This window comes from Chaetodon auriga, chromosome 18, assembly GCF_051107435.1.
Source record: "Chaetodon auriga isolate fChaAug3 chromosome 18, fChaAug3.hap1, whole genome shotgun sequence".
NCBI lineage: Eukaryota > Metazoa > Chordata > Actinopteri > Chaetodontiformes > Chaetodontidae > Chaetodon > Chaetodon auriga.
Genome location: NC_135091.1, coordinates 12,738,165 through 12,758,534, shown reverse-complemented (window position 1 = coordinate 12,758,534; position 20,370 = coordinate 12,738,165). Strand labels below are relative to the sequence as shown.

Sequence of the window (20,370 nt, the reverse complement as noted above, 5' to 3'; positions counted from 1 at the left end):
GTGCTGAGGAATGTTGCCTTGCTTTGACGTCTGAGACCGGAGAGCTATAGCCTTCTTTTTCCTCCTTTGACTCACACCACCCACGAGACTGGCTTGTTAAGATTTTATCTGTCATGTCAAAGACAATATTTCGTAAGGCCGTAAATCACATTTGGAAGTGGAAATGGTGACTGTTGTCGTTTCCAGTTTACCTCGACAGCCGATACTGTATGCAGTGCCTACATTTCACTCCACCCACGAAAGAAAAAACAAACACCTGCATTCATGTCTATTTGGATTTATTTAAAAAAGGTATGATCCTGTTCAAGTTAATGTATCAGGCAGATGTTGAACTGGACAAAGATGCTTAATACAATCCACTGTGAAAACTGCTTCAATAAATAGTAATGTTGATGCATTTACGATGCTGAGACACAAATGGTGGTATTTTGAAAAAAAAAAAAAAAGCTTTTTTTTTATATGGTTCATAAAACATGAAATAAAGGTTTCTCGAATTATTTGGTGGTATGTTAGAAATCAACAATTTGGAGCCTTTTTATTCAATAAGAGAAGCCCGGCTGTGCCTGACAGGAACAACGGCACCGCCTCTGACGCCATCTCACACATACGCTACACAGAATTTCTTAACTCTCTATTTACCGTGCAGACATGACAGTGGCATCAATCTTCTCATCTAACCTTCAGCAAGAAAGCAAACGGGTATTTACCAAAATACTGTAACTCTTTCTTTAAGTTGTGCCATTTTGCCATCTGCTGCAACAGTGTTGTATCCCAGTGGCTTTACTGGACACTTTGAGGTTTTTAATGAGATCAAATGTCTAACCTCCCTTTCCTCCTCATGTAGCCGAGTGTTCTTCATGAACAGGTTATCGTATTGTATATAAAAGACATTTGATTTGCTCATAAAGATAATGAACCCGCCCATCGATCATGTTTATGATGACGGGATGACATGAGTGCCACGTCCCCCTGAGGCTTTTAGGACTGGTGGAACTGGAAGCCATTTTTATTAATGCCACCTATTCTTGATGCTTCTTCTTCTTTTTCTTGTCCTTTTTGGATTTCTTCTCCACCAGCTCCTGCTCCTCCTCTTTTACTACAGCGTCCACCTGCTCCGCTCTGTGTTTCTTCTTCTTTTTGTGAGCGACCTCAGATGCTACACTTTGACCCTCTGTTGGCCCGTGTCCATTTAGTAGCTCGCATTCCTGATCGTTGTTCTTAAGCTTCTTCTTCTTCTTCTTCTTCTTGGATGGAGGCAGCTCCTCACAGTTCTGCTCCACACCAGAGGTGGAGCTACAGTTCTCATTTGTAGCTCCTTCGTTCTCGACCCTTTTCCTCTTTTTCTTCTTTTTCCCCGGACGCTCCTGCGGTTGGTCCTCATTGTCCTCTATTACAATAGCAGCGCTACTGTTCTCTTCTGCCACTTCCTGCTCATCTGCTGACTTTTTGCTCTTCTTCTTCTTTTTCTTTTTGGGCTCCTCTGAACCGTCGTTGCTGCTGTGGGTGGGACTGGGCTCCTCGGATGGACCCGATGTCTCGTTGGCCTCTGAGGGTGCTGTGCTGTGGGTGTGTCCGCGAGCCTTCTTCAGCTGGGCCATTCGCTGTGCAAAATACTGCTGCATATTGAGAGCGCTGGTCACAGTCTTGGTGATGGACTCCGTATCCAGTTCAGAAGAAGCAGGAGTAAAAGCCGCCTCCGTCTCACCCTGAGAATCACTGATGTTGCTCCCCTAGACCAAAAACAAACACACAAATAAGGGGACAGGTTAGGATTTAATGCAGCATTTAGAGACGCGTCACAGAAATAGACAGCACACAATGGTGACCAGAGGAGCTTAAGTGATCGTCAATCATCACGCAGAGATTAACCACACAGATTTTGGTGAGTGAGAAGAAGCCAAAATAGGATGTTGATGCAACAATAGGTGTTAAAGGATCACCTTAAAATAAGCATTTATCATCAGCGTCTTACAACAACAGCGAGCGCCACACATCCAGCTGTGTGTCACTGTCATCCTCTGTGACGGCTCCTCATGTCGTGTGAAACAATAGTTTATGAGCCCGATGGAGGCCTGAGAGTGGACATCACCTAAGCTTTTGTGCTAACACTTTTGTGCTAAATTTAAAGTATATTTGACGTATACTTTTAATACTAATTCTGTAATACCGAAAGTGGTATTTCAAAGTACTTATAAAAAGTGTACTTTATTGTCAGTGTATTATAATTTGTACTTAAATGTACTTCCAAAAGGTGTGCTAAATTCTAAATACTTTTAACAGTAATGAAGTAAACTTATTTTAACGTACTCTGTTAGACACTATTTAGCATGCTTAATTAAAATGTACTTTAATCCCACTTCATTTTAAGTGTACTTACTAAAGTATTACTTAGGTGGTATTCAAGGACTACTAGGCAGCAAAACTAGCACAAAGTTTGTAGATTCTTCAAAAGGTATTATTTAAGTATTTTTTCACCTGGGTTAATAAACTGCAAACCTTACGATTAAATCTTTAAATCTTTAATCTTTAAATCTTTTTTATAGCAGTCATATGTATGACTTCTCTCTTTTTAAATAAATGGCGAATTTAATTAGAAAAAACAGTGACAAAATTTCATACCAAAGACAAAAATACTTATTATAGAGTAATTATTTAAATCAATGATTAAAGTCACTTTGTTTTTTGGCATCTTGCTTGCACTGGACAGTGACACTGCAGATACAGAGAGGAAACAAGAGAAGGTGTGAACCACAACAAAGACCCCCAGCTGGACCCGAACCAGCCTGAGATTACAGTCTTGTTGCCGATGTGTGGTCTTAACCGCCCTTCAAACAGGAAGCTGTTTATTTTTCTCAAATATCTGGTGACAATTCACAGCGTGTTTGGTCATTATTCTCCTTGGCCGATGCAGGTTTCTGGTGTTTGACATATGTCATCTTCATTTTCAGATGAGACTTTTCCCCCTGCAACATTTACAGAACTGAGCAACGTTTGCAGCAGATGAAGGAACAGGCTGCCAATAAGCAAGGAAACGTCAGAGAACGACGAAAAACAGCTTTCTACTGATTCCAGTGAGGCAGTCAGGAGGAGATCTGCTAAAACACACATCTCTCCAACCTTTCAGGCTACATTATAAAACAGGGCCAACTTTACAACTGTGAGCTCCAACACCGTCTAGGTTTTAACTCTCCAGCATGAACAATTTGTCACCTCACCCCTGCGACCCATTTGTCTTCATTTTCCTAATGGCCTACTCAATGCATAATGATTTGTCCAGAAGAATGCCGAGGCTCCTCCTGAGAATCGCACTAAACAATACCGCCGCTCCGTGTGCTACCTCAGAGATGGTGAAGCAGACGCCGTTTTTCTAACCCCACGGATTAGAGATGAACTGAAAACGCCGCGTCGTGCCGAGTCACCTCACGGTTTGGCCTTTAAGCTTTTACATTCGGATTAAAGTACTTCGACCCTCAACGCGGATTGAGACAGACAAGCTAACTGATGGACCGGTGAAACAATGTGGATGCGGATCCGAGCAGGTCTTGTGGGACCTGAATGGACTGAAATGCAGAGTGACTGTATGCACCGCGCTTCCTCTGGAGCTTGAAGTACGCTGCGTCTGTATTTATCTATACATACAAAAAACACACGTCATTTCTTTTAAACTAGCCACCAGGGACTTCAGTGAAACCCTACAAGCTATTAGTCTTAACCCACTAAAAGGCTCTCCATAGTCAATATACTTCCATAAGGGAAACAACCATTGTTTTTGCGGCCTAATATATTGATTAATATGGTAAGCAGTGACAGCTCTGCGAACACACCCTGGGTTCAGATTTTGTTTTTTGGCTATAAAATCAAATTTGGTGTATAACACACGAGTGTTACACGAGTCGCTGCAGATTTTCTCGACTGCATTACATCTAAAAAGGACGGCTTGAGAAGCAGAGCACACGATTGAGGCTCAATGACAAGGCAGGCGTTGAAATGGACCGCTAAGTTTTCCGCCACCTCAGACCTCCACTAGAAAGAACCCCCGAACTTCTAACAAGAGGGATAAGGCCCTTCAGGTGAGGTGCCATTAAACAAAACTTTCCAACTTCCCAGAGAAAATCTATACTCCCTGTTACTGCACAATGGCATCCTCTCTGCTTGGGAGAGTGGAGATGGGGCTTAGAGCTGACAGCGCCAAACAACATGTAACTGGGATTTGGGAAGATGGCTGGGGGCCACTTTAGAACTGCCTGTGAAATTACTCTCAAGAGAGAGAGAGAGAGAGAGAGAGAGAGAGGGGGTGAGTGTGAATGAGCGAGGGGAGAAGCAGGAGAAGGAGAGTGACTGAGAAACATCTCCTTCATCAGGGAAAGTGGCTGGAACCTGGTATGTGGTTCGTTCCTTACTGCCTGGGGATCTCCATTAGACCCTGATCCGACAGCAGGGAAAGCGCTGTGCTGGACACACACACACGCACACACACACACGCACACACACACACACACAGTATGGAGATAAACCTAAAGGTCCAGTCAGCATCACTGGCAGCCCTGGAGATTTCTGTTGAGGGTTAACGTGTTACTAAGAAACGACTCGGCAGTAATGTTTGAGATCTTGTTTCCTTATTTCCAGGTGTGTGTTATTCTCTCTGGACTGTTTGTATCCGTGACTAATTCTGCGTGCGTGTCAGAGCATACAGAACACGTGTGTATCCTGATACAAGCTTCATGCTGAAATATTTAGATGATGAAGAGCAGCCACAAAATACAGCAATTACACATAAAAACAAGCTCTGGCGGAGGTTTTATAATATAAAAGTGAGCACTGCAGTGTCAGTATACTATCATTTTCATTTCCTTTCTAAATTCTTGAAGTAAATGGTCATGATTTACAGTATTAATAAAACAAAAATATGAGGAACTTTTCAGTTACAGACACTTTCCTTTTCTTCAAGACCTCTGATGTTTTCTTTAAGAATCGTCTTTTTTTAATGTATTTATTACTTCATATCAAATGAAAGTACTGCGATGCTGATTTTCCTTCCTGAATTGGACTGACTCACAGTAAAAAGCCTTGCAGCACAGAGAATTACTTCAGGCTGTTCATCAGCAGCTGCAGAAAGTCTTTAGTTGTGGTCAGCTGTGGCTTCATGTATTTTTTCTTTCAGCAGATGTTTGGAGTCCATTTCTACATTTTCACAGTTTGTCAGTGTCTTATTTTACTCATTCAGCTGATGTCAGGGGAAGCAACAAAAGGCTAAACCGTCTACATACAGTTTAGTCCGAGGATCTAAGCACAGAAATAACTCAAAAATATACATATATATTTTTCATTTTTTATGATTTAACTGCTGAGCCAAATTCTGCACAGCTAAGTTCATTTCCTATAAGAGTAAAAACAGAGATTTCCCTTTTACACCTACAGCTAAAGAAGGGACACGGCCAACTTTATAAAATCAGTTTACATAATTGCTGGAACTAGACAAGAACAGCTGAAAAAGGCAGTCCTGGGCTACAACACAGTGGGGTTGAGGAGTGGAGGGTTGGAGAACACACCTATATCCAGCCATGTCTACTCCTCCCCCTCCTCCTCCTCCTCCTCCTCCTCCTCCAGGACCCAGAACCCCAGGAAAAGGATGCGCTCAGTGCACTGTGTGCAGTTCTGAGATAAGGCTCCTTCGGCAGAGGAGCGGCCTGGCTGGCTATCGGGCCCTTCCTGCTCCACTCTCTCCCCTGGCGGGGGCTGGGGCTGGGCAAGGAACACAGGGAGGGCCCGCAGAGGGTCCCAGAGAAAAGGAGAGGGTGGGAAGACATTCAACAGGCCACCTCCTTCAAGACACTCCAGTTCTATCTCTCCCTGCTAATGTAGCCGATGGAAAGCCAGCGGTAAGACGTGTGCCAAGGTGCCAAGATGCCGAGGCCAACACATTCAGGAGGAGAGTCGATCAAGCCAGCAGAGGGACGGTGGAAAAGGTTCACCAGAGTGCACGTGAAACTTTTTTGACTCGGCGAGATCTGCAGAGAAATGCACTGAACTTCAATTTACTGACACGATGTCTAGATCTGAAACCTTTAGGGAGCAAGCAAAGCTGCTTCCTGTCTACTTATTCTGAAAGAGAGAAAAAAAAAAATCCAAAATCAATACTTTTAGAGACGTCCTGATTAACGTTTCTGATCCCAATCCGAGGCCTTTTCTACAGTCTTTGCTAACACGAAGTCCAATCCAGTTATTGTTTTAATTTTTCCCACACATTGTTCAGCTTCGGTGTACAGTAAAGTGCTTGCGTACACAAAAGCAAGCCCTAAAAACTAAATCAGTTAAATAATCCAGATGTTTTTTTCGCAGCTGAATGGCTCTGCAGGCAGAGTTTTGCATATAATGTGTAAAGAGATGAGTGTCAGTACGGATGGAAAGATGGCGGCTCAGTTGGCACCACTTGTTGACCCTCACAGTCCGTGTGGATCACTTCAAATGAAACCGCTGACTGCTGTTAATCTGTTTCTACTTCCACGACTCAGTCACTCGCTGTGCTGATCATCACCAAACTGTTCAATGGAGCTTTTAACAAACCAATATAAACGTCCGGATCTGTCCTCATCCCGATGCTGTGGATTGTAACAGGGACACTTTTAATGCAGAACTCAAAGCATTGGTGGTTTGGCAGCAGCTTTTCCTGATGCACTGATAAAATATGTGGTTGCTTAGAAAATAAACCAGGAAACTGGGGCATCTGCAGTACACAGACCGTATATTTCACCTGACTATTTCATGGTAATTCCAAAAAAAAAAGGGTAACGAGGTCAGCCTTTCCGCGAACTACCGGCCCTTCAAGTCCTTCAATGTGTGTACGAGGTTTAAAAACAACACAGAAATCCTGAAAAATGTGGCCTTGTTATACTTTCATGAAAAATCTAAACTTCATAGAATGGACAAAACTCAAAACTCAAAAACTCAAACTTTTAGACTTACTAGAAGTTATTGAAACATACAAATATTAGGAGGTTACCCAATCAGCTACTCAAAGGTATAAAGTCGCCCTCTGGCTCACATGTTAATTAGCATTTGACAAAGCTGCAGCTGCTCATTTATTTCCTTAAAAAACTGCCTGTTTGCATTACTTGCTGTTTTTTTTTTCTTTTTCAATAATTTCTAGCCAATATTGGTTGGGTCTGTAATTGCATGAGTGTGCCCTCATTGTCCTGCCACAATAATAAATTTGGCGATACTCAAGGTCTATGGATCAGGCCCTGATTAGCCAGCTGTCTCTCCCTGATGAGCACACAAGTCCAGGAGCCCATCCTTCATGAGGCTGATGTGGGCGGACACAAAAACAGGCTGATGCCTTATTCCCTGTAAATAAGCAAACCCTTCAGTTGACCATCAATACTAATACTAATATTTATCTTTATCCTCCACAGAAATTATATCTACACGCGGTAACAAAGGTAGAAAGCGTAAAATGATGTACCATAAATGCATTAAATGCCACACATGGAAGCTTCCAGAAAACAATACTTTTTCTAAAGGCATACTTTCTGTGTGTAGTTAAGACAAAACACAAAAAAGAGGGATTTGAAAAATTGCACTTTGTGGCCGGTGCGGGAACGTTTATCATAAGTAACAAATGAAGACAACATTATGCATGCAGCGTGACTGCCCTGTGCTTGTTCAACATAGCAAACGCTTGCCGACAATGCCCCCCTCAAGAGCGTCGGGGTCCCCCCACCCCAACCCCCGAGGAGGAAGATGCAGTGATTATTTTCCCCAGCTGTGATTTATTAGATTAAAGAGTCAGTGATTAAACGGTAGTCGGTGGCTGTAAACAGCCAAGAGGGCTGGAAATCTTTGGGCGGTTAGCTTCACCAGGCGGTAATTACCCCGGCCTCGTGTATTCTAGTTTAGGCCCGTAACTAAGAGACGGACGCCCTCTTTTTCTTTTTTGTCCTGCGCTAATCTGTAAGTGTCAGCGAGCTGGCATGGCCAGGAGGGAGCAGTCCACACAACTGCCAGGGAGGTAGGTGGTAAATGTGTGTGTCTTTGTGAGGGGGGGGGCGCGGTGACTTGGCGGGTCTTGATATTTTCGGCGGCAGAAGCAAAAGGGCCTGTCAACAAACATGCTCAAGAGAGGGAGAGCTTTCGCTTGGAGCAATTAGATGTTATCTGAGAATGAATAAGAGCTCCTCGGCTTCACAATCAGCCCAGCACCCTGCATGAGTGCACCGGCCCATTCAAAGCGCTCCAACCACACTGCGACAACGTTTACACCGGCATCCCCTTTCAACAGATCAATGCTGCAAGCTGACGGACAACTGAGCCAAAAGAAACTCCTCTGCTTTGGTGCTGGATTTCCATTTATACTGTCAGCCATACAATGCAGTGGAGCTCTGCAGGAAGTGAAGAATAATCATGTTACTAAGAGGACAGACGACAGTTAACCCTCTAAAGGTAACAATAAAACTATATATATATATTTACAGTATGAACCACATGTAAGACAGTCCTCATTAGGTTTTGTCTACTGATGGAAAATTACCTCATCAGCTCCATTATTTTTTGTAAATATATGCTTATTCTGAATTTTTCTGCAGTAAGACATTTCCAAAAGGTTGGGACAGGAGCAACAGACTGGGAAAGTTGTAAAACACTCCAAAAACACCTGTTTGGAACATTCCTCAGGTAAACAGGTTCATTGGTAAAAGGTTCAGTCGTTCACAAGCGAGGAGGGAACGAGGTTCACCACTTCGTGAACACATGACTGCATGAAGGATATCAGCACATGAACACACCTTTTTTGGAATCAGGGTTAAAAATAGTAAAGCAGTTGCTTACTTTTATGAAGTGAAGCTGAAATAAAAAAAGACGCCTTAAATGATTAAAGCAGCTAAAGACATGTTAATGGAACTCTTTCATGTCTTATCTGTATCAAACAGCCCACTTACTGATAATTGTGACACACTTTAAAAACATCAGTCCAACACTGCCACACGTCACTGCTCACAGGCCTCAGCAGCAACCTGTGCAACCTGTGCTGGAGTTGCAGACAGTTTCTGTACCAAAAAGATATTTTACTTCTGCGCCATCAGCAAAGTTTCGCCCGCTCGACTCCGCCCATCGGCTCCCTGGCGCCTCGCAGAAGCATCTGCCAAACGCTCGAGCCCCCAACCCGCACCGCCCCTGTCCCATATTCCTTAAGATGGTGGTGTCAGGGGAGCCCCCGCTGACATGCGATCCTTCATGTGGACGACGCGTGGGCAGGAAAAACTCGCAACAGGTGCCACCCGATGAGGCGTGATCCTCGGCCCTTTGTGCCTGAGCAGGAGTGGGAGTGGGATAGGCCGCGGGGGTCACGCTGACCCAGAGCAGGGTGCGCCATACCGACTGTCTGAGTGGAGGGTTCAGACGTCAAAACAAGCCTTGTACCCAATTATAATCAACCATTTTTCTTCCATGACATTTTAGGGAGTACAGAACTGCAGAACGGGTCGATGTTGAAACAGAATTAATATTTCTAATAGTGAAATCATCGTATCTGTTAGTTGGCTGTGAAACTTAATTCATTACAGATCTGCTCTTTTTTTTGTGTTGATTAAGGGCCTGAATGAAAAATGAAAATTCAGTTCAGTGATTACATGAAGCTAAAGTCAAATGATAGAGAGGGATTCTTCGCAAACTCAATATCTGCAAGACCAAATGAATTTAGAATTTATTTTCACACTTATTACAATGACAAAAGTATGAATGTGCCTATTTAAGGCTCGGTCGTTTTACAGTCATAAGATCATAAGACTGCCACCAAAAAAAAAAAAAAAAAAAAAAAAAATCCAGAGAAGATGAAATTGAATTTTGTCTTTTTCAAAACACACACACACACACCCTAAAAAAAGGAAATGTAGAAGAGAACGTAGGTGGAAAAATAAAACTGCGGCTTGTTTCCCCCTCTCATCTGAGCTGGCGGCTTTAAAAAATGACTAACTTTTGTTGATGTATGAATCGGCGGGGAGTCTATTTATCAGCAGGCCCTCTGCGGTCGCCCGCTTGGGTCCCTCAAGTCACAAGCCGCGTCGCTCCCCTTTGACTGATTAATTAGCCAATCAGAGGACATTTTTCACTGGGCGGCAGAATGGTTTATTTCAGCTAATGCCGGGCTTTCGAGCTGAGGCCCGTTGGAGCCTCGTCGGCTCTTTCGGCCTGCCTGAGTGGCCGGGCAGAGGGGCAAGGGAGATAAATCAAGCCGGGCTGGCCCTCCATGTGGCTCCCCTAACTAAACCCCCTGAGGAGGGCACGGTGGTGGAGAGGGAGGGGGAAGGAGAGGGGGACGCAGGATGGCCAGGGGCACTGCTCGCCCGCCGATAAGCAGGGGGAGCACAGGGCTGCCAAAGTGCCTTCATTTAGAAGTGGCCGGGGCTTTTTGATATCTCGGCAGAGAGCGCCTGTCGTTTGTCATGCTGTGAGTAATTGTGTTGAGGGGCACAAGAGGAGGCAGGAGATGGAGGGGGCTCGCAAGCGTGGGATGGGTGATGGATAACAGAGAGCCGTGTAGATGGACAGGTGCTCCACCACCACTGGATAGCCCTCACCGGTCAGGAAGTGTAAATAATGGTTTTAAGCATACATTTTCAGGTGGCTGCGCTGTAAGGTGGAAAGAGGCTGTGAGTGAAACACTCTTCATCCATTCATCTTGTAGATAGAGGCTTTTATTTAATAATTAGTAATTCTGCGCAAGTGTAATGAACTTAGGTGTGTACACTCAGTGGCCACTTTCCTAACTGTGCAATCTATAGGAATTCAATACAACAGCTCAGCCACAGATTCTACCTTTAATACAGTTTCTATTCAGTTTCTGCTGACATTGTTGGAAAATTGAATGTTTATTAATCAGGTCATAGTTTGGTGTTGTACTGGACTGATTATACTGAGATTATACTTGTATCATAAACTCTTATCTTTCAGTTTCAACTTTAACACATCTAAGTACAAATTGCTTATATTTGTATATAAAAAAGGAGATTTTAACCCATAATAACAACGCTGCCGTCGGGACTGGAGGTTTACATCTGAACATAATAAGAAAACTAGTGCAGGTGAAACACAATGACAGTTGAGCCTTATTGGCTACCTGCATCCAACCAAAAGGAGTTCATAATCTGTCCCGTGTGCTCATATGTTTTTTTCATCACATGTAGCGTTGCCTTTGATGAACAGAGGCCTGTGGGACAGCTGAGTGTGTTTGTGCGCGCGTGCATGTGTGTGTCTGCCTGTCTGCATTTCAGGGAGCGTTGTGAGCCGCGATAAGAGGCGAGCAGGAAGCACATCACTGCGGGAGGAAGGAAGACCCCAGCAGTGGGGGACTGGTGGAAAGGAGGCTGGGGAGACAGCAGTGGGTGGTGGGTGAAGATTCCTGAGAGGGAAGGAGGGCAGTTCTGGAGGAGCCCATCCAGATTTGGTCGAGCCTCCTGGCCTCACCTTGTCAGGATGCAGATATGTGATAATATGACCGGTGGCTGCAAACCAACTCAACCACAGAGCCGAAGCTCCTCATGTTGATAATCGTCAGTGCTTAGGAACACGGCTCTTCAGGGTGTTCACATTACTGCACGTGTGTATACTGCAGAGCAAATTATGTGCTGCAGCAGTACTGTAAGCACAGATCAGGGTGCGCCGAGGGTCACTGGCAGAGTCATGGACACACTCGCAGGAGATCCCGCACAATGCCTCGAGCTTGATTGGTCCATCACCCTCTTTACCTCTTCCCAGTAACCTCAGATGTTGCTGGGCTTCAACACAAGGCCTCATGGGAAGCCATTGTAATTGTGTTCAGTGTTTTCGATATGGTCAATGGTGTCCCTCCTGGCTGAAAAATAACAACCCATAACCAAACGATTAGGGAGAAAATGACGGTGTGTATTGCTCGCATTTCCAATGTTAATCAGCGAGGGAGCAGCAGCCATTGTGATGTTATGGCTCGGCACCTGTAGGGGAATAGAGAAGGTTTTTCCTTGTGCAATTTATGGATTTTAAGATGCCAATTTCTTCAAGCTAAATGCTTGAGATAAACAGAGGAGGCCAGCAAGAGGCTCTTCTGGGTCTCTGAGTCCAAAAGCGACATTTGTCATTGTCCTTCTGGTTCTGTTGGGGGTCAGCAGAACTTGTGAGGCTGATTTTTCATGAGCATGAAGTCCCATCTGTGAGCATCCAAAACATCTGAGATCTAAAAATGTTCTCATGAATCTTGCTGCAGAAATTATTATGATAGTAAATATGCAATTCTTATTCAACGTGATGATTCTATTTGTCAGTATTTTCAACTGAAGCCGGTGGATGGACGGTGTGACTCAATTATAGCTCTGTAAATTTATACCTCCATTAGCAGATACTCATGTTTAAATTTCAGGTTCCATTTCTGAATAAAAATAATAACTTTTATTCCAAGGCATCCCATTTCTAATTAAAATAATGACTGGAAAAGATGAACCACAGGTTAATTTAATAAAAAGGTTTCACTGGAACTACAACTTGCACCTGTCTGAGCCTGTAAGCTACATTTGAAAAGCATGAGAGCCAGCATAACGCCAAATGGCAAAGTGACGTTTGAAGTGACCAACTACCACTGCCAAGAGCAAAATGAGAACTTTTTTTTTTCTTGCAAGCGTCATCATTTCAGATTTCTGCACACCTCACCCCAATTTTGATTTGCCTTTAATAATGCCCGCCGGCATCATAACTACCTGATGTGAGCGCTCCAAGACAGAAGTAGAGAAGAGAGGAAGTGCGCAGAGAGGAGTGCGGGGTTAAGAGTGCAAATCCTTTAAGTGGATTTAGGTGCTCTTGCTGCCATCAGTGGCCTGTTGGCAGTGTTAAAGCCGCACGCTGTGACATGGCTAATCTAGGGCCATGGGCTCCTTAGGAGCTGGGCCCTGCAGAAGCAGAAGGATCATATGATAGTGCAGCGATTGATGGAGGCATCAGCACCAGTGGTCATCCTTAATTACCAAGACAGAGGCAGATAAGCTCGAGCCACCTGGCCAGAGGTACGCCACCTCCTCCCCCCGTGCATACTTCACATTGGCTGCGTTAAGAAAGATCACAGGCCTGCGCTACTACTGTTTCACTGCAAAAACAACAGCGAGCTACAGTTTGGATTAGGGATGTGCATCATAATCTTTTGTAACTGGATATAGTGCACTTTGACGCGATAAGACTGACTGCCTGCGGGTATTAGTCATGATCATATTTCCTAGTGTGGATATAATTATGACACAATTTTCTTGGATTTTTTAAAAGATGCTGCATTTGCACTGTTTGCAGGATGATAAAAAAAAACAAGATATTTTAGAATCTTGGAAAATTAAAATTGCTGCTTGAATTCAACTTTAAAAGGCAAATCGTGGATAATGTAAACAGTCTGGACATCTCTTACCTGCTCTTGGTCTTTAGCAGAGTTTGCTCTTTTCCCAAAGATGCAGTTAAGGTCTGTTTCAGTACGGGAGGACAGATCCTTTCCTGAAACACATAGAAAAAGGCCAGATTTAATTCAAATGTAACAGGATAAAATGAGACAGAAATTCACAGTCCAAATGCACCAAAAGGTGACCAAAAACAATTCAGTCCCAACACACATCCAACAAAAAATAAACAAATAAATACAACAAATTAAAATGCAGGGGAAAGGTTTTTAAGAGGCAACCTGTAATGGTAAAAGTATGTTTTTGGATCTGTACATATGTGTGCTTGTGTGTGTGCGTGTGTGTGTTGGGGGTTAGAAGGTAGGAGGAGGTGGTCTCTTGAGTAAAGAAAGGGGAGGTTTGCGTGGTTTGCTTCTTGCTCCAGGGATAAAACGGCAAAGAAAAATAAACCGACGACGAGGTCTGCCACGCCACGCCTCCGGATTCCCATTTTCAAGCCGGGCCTCAAAGACTCCTGAAGCACACAGTCGCCTGTCTCAAGCCCGGGTCCTGTTCGTACAGCTGCATCCTCTTCCTTCAGCGGGGCTCTGATAACATTTGGTTATTTATTGCTTTTAAAGCTCTATCTCCCCCTACGCTTGGCTTTGAAAGTCGCTGCACATGCAGGTCTAAGAAGCAAAACCAAGAAAGTACGTTGAAAATTAAAACAAATGAGGAGGGGAGGGGCTGTGTTGTTTGTCATCTAGTGAACTCGGGTCGAACATAAAATTATACCTAATCTGACCTTTCTGCTGTTTGGATGAGGAAGTACCTGTCAAAGGTTCTCAGGCTTTCAGGTGAAAGTGCAAATAACAGTGTTCTGATAAAAAAGAAGCTTAACGCTGCTTTTCCCACAAATGCTCAAAAGGTGGCTGGGTGCCATTATGCAGGATGAGGCCCAGCGCTGCTAACGTGCAGTGGAAAGTGTTAGTGAATACATGCTGGTTTCCAAGGACACAGTTGAAATGGCAACAACTGTCAGCACTGATAACTAGTCAAACCAGACCAACACAAAGCTGAGGCTCTACAGAGAAGTACACGAATCTGATGAGTTCATAAAAGACTTAAAAAAGCTAAATAAGACTGATGGAGTCCAGCTGCACGTCACCAGTATTAAACACAGGACTGGAGGTAGACGCGATGTGCTTTGTTATTAAAAGGGATGGAGAGCTGTGGTTAAATTCTGCATCAACCACCAGCCATGCTGCCATGACAGGTGATAGATGGAGGCAGCAATTAAAACTGGGTTACTGGTTTATGCTGTGGGCTCCCAGACCTAAGCAGCGGAGATTTTGGTGCCTTTCCCCGCAAACAAAGGCCATCAATCCTCAGCACTGGCAGTGAGGGAGCCAGCCCGAACAGGATATCAATAAAGAAGCAGGAGAGAGTAAGGAGGAGGACTGCACCGAGGTGGAGAGGGAGATGGTTACAAGGCTCTTGGATGCTACTGTGGCCACAACATTTTTAGCAGCAATGTTTTCACAGATTTAATATCAAGAGCAATAAACCAATCAGTCATCAATAAATGACTGGACAAGACTGGTCTGGTTATAGACGAAGCAAACAATGTTTCCCCAATTCCAAAACAGCCTGTATTTACTGTTCTTATTGGTCTCGTCCTCCTTATGTGGTTTTGTCAGTGTCTCGTCTTGTTGTCTCCATAATAAAAGACATACTCAATAGAAAACAGAGCAAAGACAATATATTTAATGTTTTACCTCATCGACCTCATTGATTTTTGTAAATATCTCCTTATTCTCAATTTGATGCAGCAACACGTTTCAGACAAGTTGGGACAGGAGCAACACACTGTGAAAGTAGTGGAATGATCCAGAAACACCTGTTTGGAACATTCCACAGGTAAACAGGTTCACTGGTAACAGGTGATAGTATCATGACTGGGTATGAAAGGGGCAACCTGGAAAGGCTCAGTCGCTCACAAGCAAGGATGGAGGGAGGTTCAACACTTTGTGAACACATGAGTGTATAAAGGATGTTACTACATGGACACTTTGGTTTGTTTCCAAATGACTGCATTCTGTTTTTAACTTTTTTGGAATCAGGTTGTAAGTTTTAAGTCATTTACAACATTTTTGATCTGACTGGATACGAAATCATGTATTTAATGTGGATTCAACTGCTGACCTTTACCTGCTTGCAGATGGTCTGTGCACATCCAGAACTATGAGAGGAGTACATGACTTCTTCAACCTCTCATGTAACAAGCTTAGAGACACTAAATCTATTACCAAGCCTTAACTTGGCAACAGCTTCACAGGGAGGGGAGCCGGCATTGGAGCAATCGGTGGAAGCATGCAAACAGGCCTGGCAGGTTACTGTATATGCTTGCCAGGGAAGTGTTTGGTTGCCCGTGCCAATCCAGACCACAAGCTGGACACAGTAAGGCAACGTCAACAGAAGGAAGATGATCAAAAAAGACTTTCCTGTAGCTGCCGCCTACTGTTGTGAGAGCGGCGTCAATATTTCAAACATTTAAACGTCTCAAAACTGACAGCTTCACAGTCGAAGTCAACTGAGAGTTTATGTCAGACCACCTCAGGCAGACGGAGCACTGGACTCTCAGGTTTATAGGTTATGAGACGCCAGCGTCCCTTCTGTTGCGTGACAACGGTTGCAGCCTCTTTGAGAAGAAACGGCTTGAGGTGGTGTCACGTTGCCAAAGACAGTTGAATTGACGGGTCTGCTGTCTGCAGACTCACAAACTGGCTTAAGATTGAATTCCAGTGAAAACATGCCCACCTGCGTACCCTCCTATCACCTAAGCTGCCTCCCTCTCTGCTTTCTGAAAGTCTGAGAAAACACTGAAAGAGAGCGGATGTCAGCAGCAGTGTCAGGTGCTACCTGCTCTTTAGCTTCCCCTGACATTTATAAACAGCTGGTGGTGATAACGGAAAGGATCTCCTCAAATGGATTAGAACTTAAAGCCCTGCAGGATCAGACTTTATCAGTTGATGGCAGGTTGGGGTACAAGTGCATCCTAATGCAAAGACGATAAAAGAGGCCCAAGTTCACTGTCAACACAAATGTCCAGTGGTGAGAGACAAACAAAGCTACGGTTTGTGGTGCTTTGTACAAGGTCAGTGAGGCTGTTTTCGGGGGAAGGTGGACGTAGTTGTAAGGACAGAGATGCCTAAATAGAAGCGTAGCTTTAAAAATGAAATGGATGCATTCAAACAAAGTGGCAAACTGAATATGGGACACGAGCTGAGGCACTGGTGCCTCTGCATGAGTCCGAAAATTTGCTGTCACACCGAGTTGTAGGACTTCAATATAATATGTATAAAGAGTGAGGGCAGGAAGGAGAGCATCCGGAGGAAAATAAGAAAAACAAGACTCATCATCACACCCCTAATGTCCGTGCTTCATATCTTAAGTGAGGGCTTGTATGGTGCATCTCATCCATCAGGGACAGGGTCTTTTTATGGCTCCTGCCAAACTAAGATCACAAAAACAGGGTGAGAGGGTCTGGGGGAGAGACAGAGGCCATGTTTTATCTGACAGGGTCATCTAATGGGTCACACAGCCCCTGGGAGGTGTTGTTTTTTTTGAGGGGGGGGGGGGGGGGGGGGGTGTAAATGGACATGCCAGATGCCCCAAACAGGAAACAGGAAGTTGCTATTGAATGACGTAAAATATAAAAGGCTCTTCCAGGTGAGGCAAAAGTTGAGATATTTTGTTTTCCCGTGTACGCTGACCTGATGAGGTATATTTGAACCCACTAATAGAAACGACTAAAGATTAATTACTTAAACACGTGTTAATATTTGATGAGTGTGCCTTGCTTCCTTGCAGAAGGCCTTAGAGAATTACTGCGAGCACTGACAATCTTAATAAGAAATTGCGCCTGTAATCACTCAACTATGCTCCAAGTAAAGCAACTCAGCATTAAAATATGGGATAGCGGTTATTCATTCTGGTCTCCAGTGGTCCTGAACGCTGAATTCCTCCTCGTGCCTATCAGTGTACTGGCCTTGACCAGCAAATCTTGACTTCCTGACGTGTAAAGGAGTAATGAAAGTAGAAGGGAGTTATTAATAACCTCCCCTAGCACTGACCGGGCCAACTGACCCAGCACAGCCTGACAGAGCTGTGATCAGCATCGCACATGGCTCAACCACAGGTAAAGGAGGCTGTCTGTCTGTCTTTCTGTCTGTCTGTCCATCCTGTATGAAGTCGCGAACTAAAAAAGCTGAAAACATTTTAGGCCAACATGTTTTCAGATGGAAATTGTACCTACATGATGAACAGCTGATGCAGTCTGGCTCACATGTGCTACATGATAGTACAGAAACAGTTTTACAGGTAATCAACGTAATGTCGATGAGAAAAGAAAGCACCATGTGACATTTAGTGTCTTCCTGTTTATCCCTCTGCTATCTGTCTGCTGCTGTAAAAGACACTGAGCTGCCAAAAGATAAAAACCCACCTTTAGTGAACTTCATGTAATGGACCCTCTTTCTGGACGTCTTGGACTTCTCTTCCAAGCTGAATGATTTCTTCTCATCTGGTTGAGGTTCTACAGATAAAACGAAATAGAAGGAAAAAAATATAAATGACATGTAGTACAAACAGTATTCTTTATGCACTTTGCTTCCCAGGATGGCGTTAATGATGATGTTCCTTGTATGACAGTGACTGTATCCAAAGGTTTTTTCTGCAAAATGTTGCAGTACAGCACCCTCTGCTGTGCAAGAGGTGGAACAACCAACCAGAAAAAGCTGCACTTTAATTTCGTGTAGAACAGGTGTAGTCTGACACAGAGCCACAGTGTTGGGATTACATCTGAAAGCAAGTATACATGGGTGTCAAGTGTAGATGGTGATGAATAAAAGACAAACATTTTTAATGAATGCACTGCCAGTGAGCAATATGTGACAAATATTTAGTGCACAGAATAATTTTTATCTTCCTGCCCATCAATTTAATAGAGTGTAATATGAATTGAGAAGTAACTTTTCTTTTATACAACCGAGGACAATGAAGTGCTTGAACACACCACATGATCTCTAGTTTTCCTCTATTTTTCCTCTCGTTCCTACAGTTTGAATGTTTGAGCTTCCCTGTGCAGAATGATGTATGTGTGAGTTAGAACCTGAAGGCTTTTTTCATATTCATCTGCTGAAAGTGGGAAGTTCGTCCGCGTTCAATGAAAATCCTATTTAAAGGGTTGAATTAGGCCCTGCAAGCATGAGTTGTGCTGTTGTTGGAGTAGAAACAACAAGGCAATTTCTATACAGCTTGAAACACGTCTGGAGGAGATCTTGTTTTCAGGGAAAAGGAGGAGACAAAAGTTCTGCACTGCAGGTTTAATGTCATGAGGGCTAATCAGTTTGGGAAAAAAAAGTGACATGGTTTTGAAGAGTTTTACCCTGTGACGTTGCAAACAGTGCAGAACACACACATAAAACATCTTAATGCATTTTTTTACATACCAGTGTTGTTGTTGTTGTTTTGACCATGATGGTTGTTCAGTTGAGCAAGAAGCTCATTGAAATCATCTTGGTGGGCGATCCAGTTATCCTGTCAACACAGCAGAACCAAAACAATTCAGTTTGACGACAGATCATCTTCATAGTGTTTTCATACAGGAGATAAATATGGGCGTACACTAAGTAGCCAGTAGTTTATTAGGTACACCTGAAACTAACATAGTAAATGTGCTCACCTCATAGCTGACATTGGTTCCAAGACCATAGCTGTTGTTTTTAAGCTTTACTTTGATATGATCAGTGGAGCCTTGCTCATTTCTGCCCAGGCCCTGAACATGAAAAGAGAGGACACAACATGTGACACCAATGTTCAACAACTCATTCATTCACTGCCAAAATACCACTGCTGACCCAGCCTGCAACAGCAGACATCAATGTCTACACTCACCTTGCCCTTGGACCAGCCCATTCGCTCCAGCATCTTCTGGCCAAATTTGGAGTCATCGTTGCTCCAGGCGCTGTTCCTGGGATCGACAGACCACTTCTGTTTCCTCCGGGCTGGACAGAGAGCAGCAGTGTCATTACATAAGAGCGGTCTAACAATCATTACATAAACTATCAGGACATGCAACTCGAATCAAGATAAGACTGATATTGCGTCTCTATGCGCTGTAATAGTTTATTACCAAATTAGGTCTCATGTCTGTGCAAACATTGACTGACAGCCAGCTACTGTCAACATCACGACAACAGGAGCGGAAGCAATACTTTACATTCCTAATTCCGACCGTGTTCTGAGAAAACAATGTGACAGCTTACAGATAGTTTCTTACAAACGGTCCGCACATAATTAAAAAATATTCGACCATGAAGGACGCTAAAGTTATCTAAAATAAGCCGATGACAAGCTAATGTAGTACCTGTTCAACGTTACAAGTGACAACACGTGTTTACAGAATACTGTAGTTAAAGCTAATGCTAATGTTAGCTTCCCGAATACTTTCACAAATACGAAATACTGAATATTGTCAGAATGCAGTCAAGTATTAACAAGTGGTAGTGGTGTTTTCTGTGAACATAAAACATAAAAATTCATGCAGTTACACTGAAAGAAAAAGAGAGATATTCATCAAAACTCTAGAAGAAATTTACGTACGCTCAGCAAGCATGGACATCCTGGGGTCCTTAACCAGGCTGAAAATCGAGTAGGTGTTCTAGAAAATGCCTGAAGACAATATGTGGCCACGCTGGTTGTTTATCGTGAACATATAATTATAAAAATATTTGTTGTACATTATATTCCATACAGATGAAAGTGTATTAATTATCATATTATTTCGACTTTCAATATAATCATTATTGCATTTGTAACACTGCAAGTGATTTGCTTGGTCAATAGGTGGCGCCACAACCACACAGCCACAACAATAAAATCATGCTACGTGTGCTGGGTCACCCGAGTTCGATGTACCCAAAACTACAGT

The 20,370-nt window shown here is 43.5% G+C and overlaps 1 protein-coding gene across 1 annotated transcript; it reads right to left on the bottom strand.

The window, feature by feature from the left end:
- Nucleotides 1-263: 263 nt before the first annotated feature.
- pinx1 (PIN2 (TERF1) interacting telomerase inhibitor 1) lies at nt 264-20,076 on the bottom strand. The gene is made up of 7 exons (XM_076755603.1): nt 20,043-20,076; nt 19,335-19,444; nt 19,123-19,215; nt 18,890-18,977; nt 17,884-17,973; nt 13,412-13,494; nt 264-1,730 (listed from the first exon to the last, which is right to left on the bottom strand). The coding sequence occupies exons 1-7, from the start codon at nt 20,059-20,061 to the stop codon at nt 1,020-1,022; spliced, it is 1,194 nt and encodes a 397-aa protein (XP_076611718.1). The 5' UTR covers nt 20,062-20,076; the 3' UTR covers nt 264-1,019.
- Between the last annotated feature and the right edge of the window lie 294 nt (nt 20,077-20,370).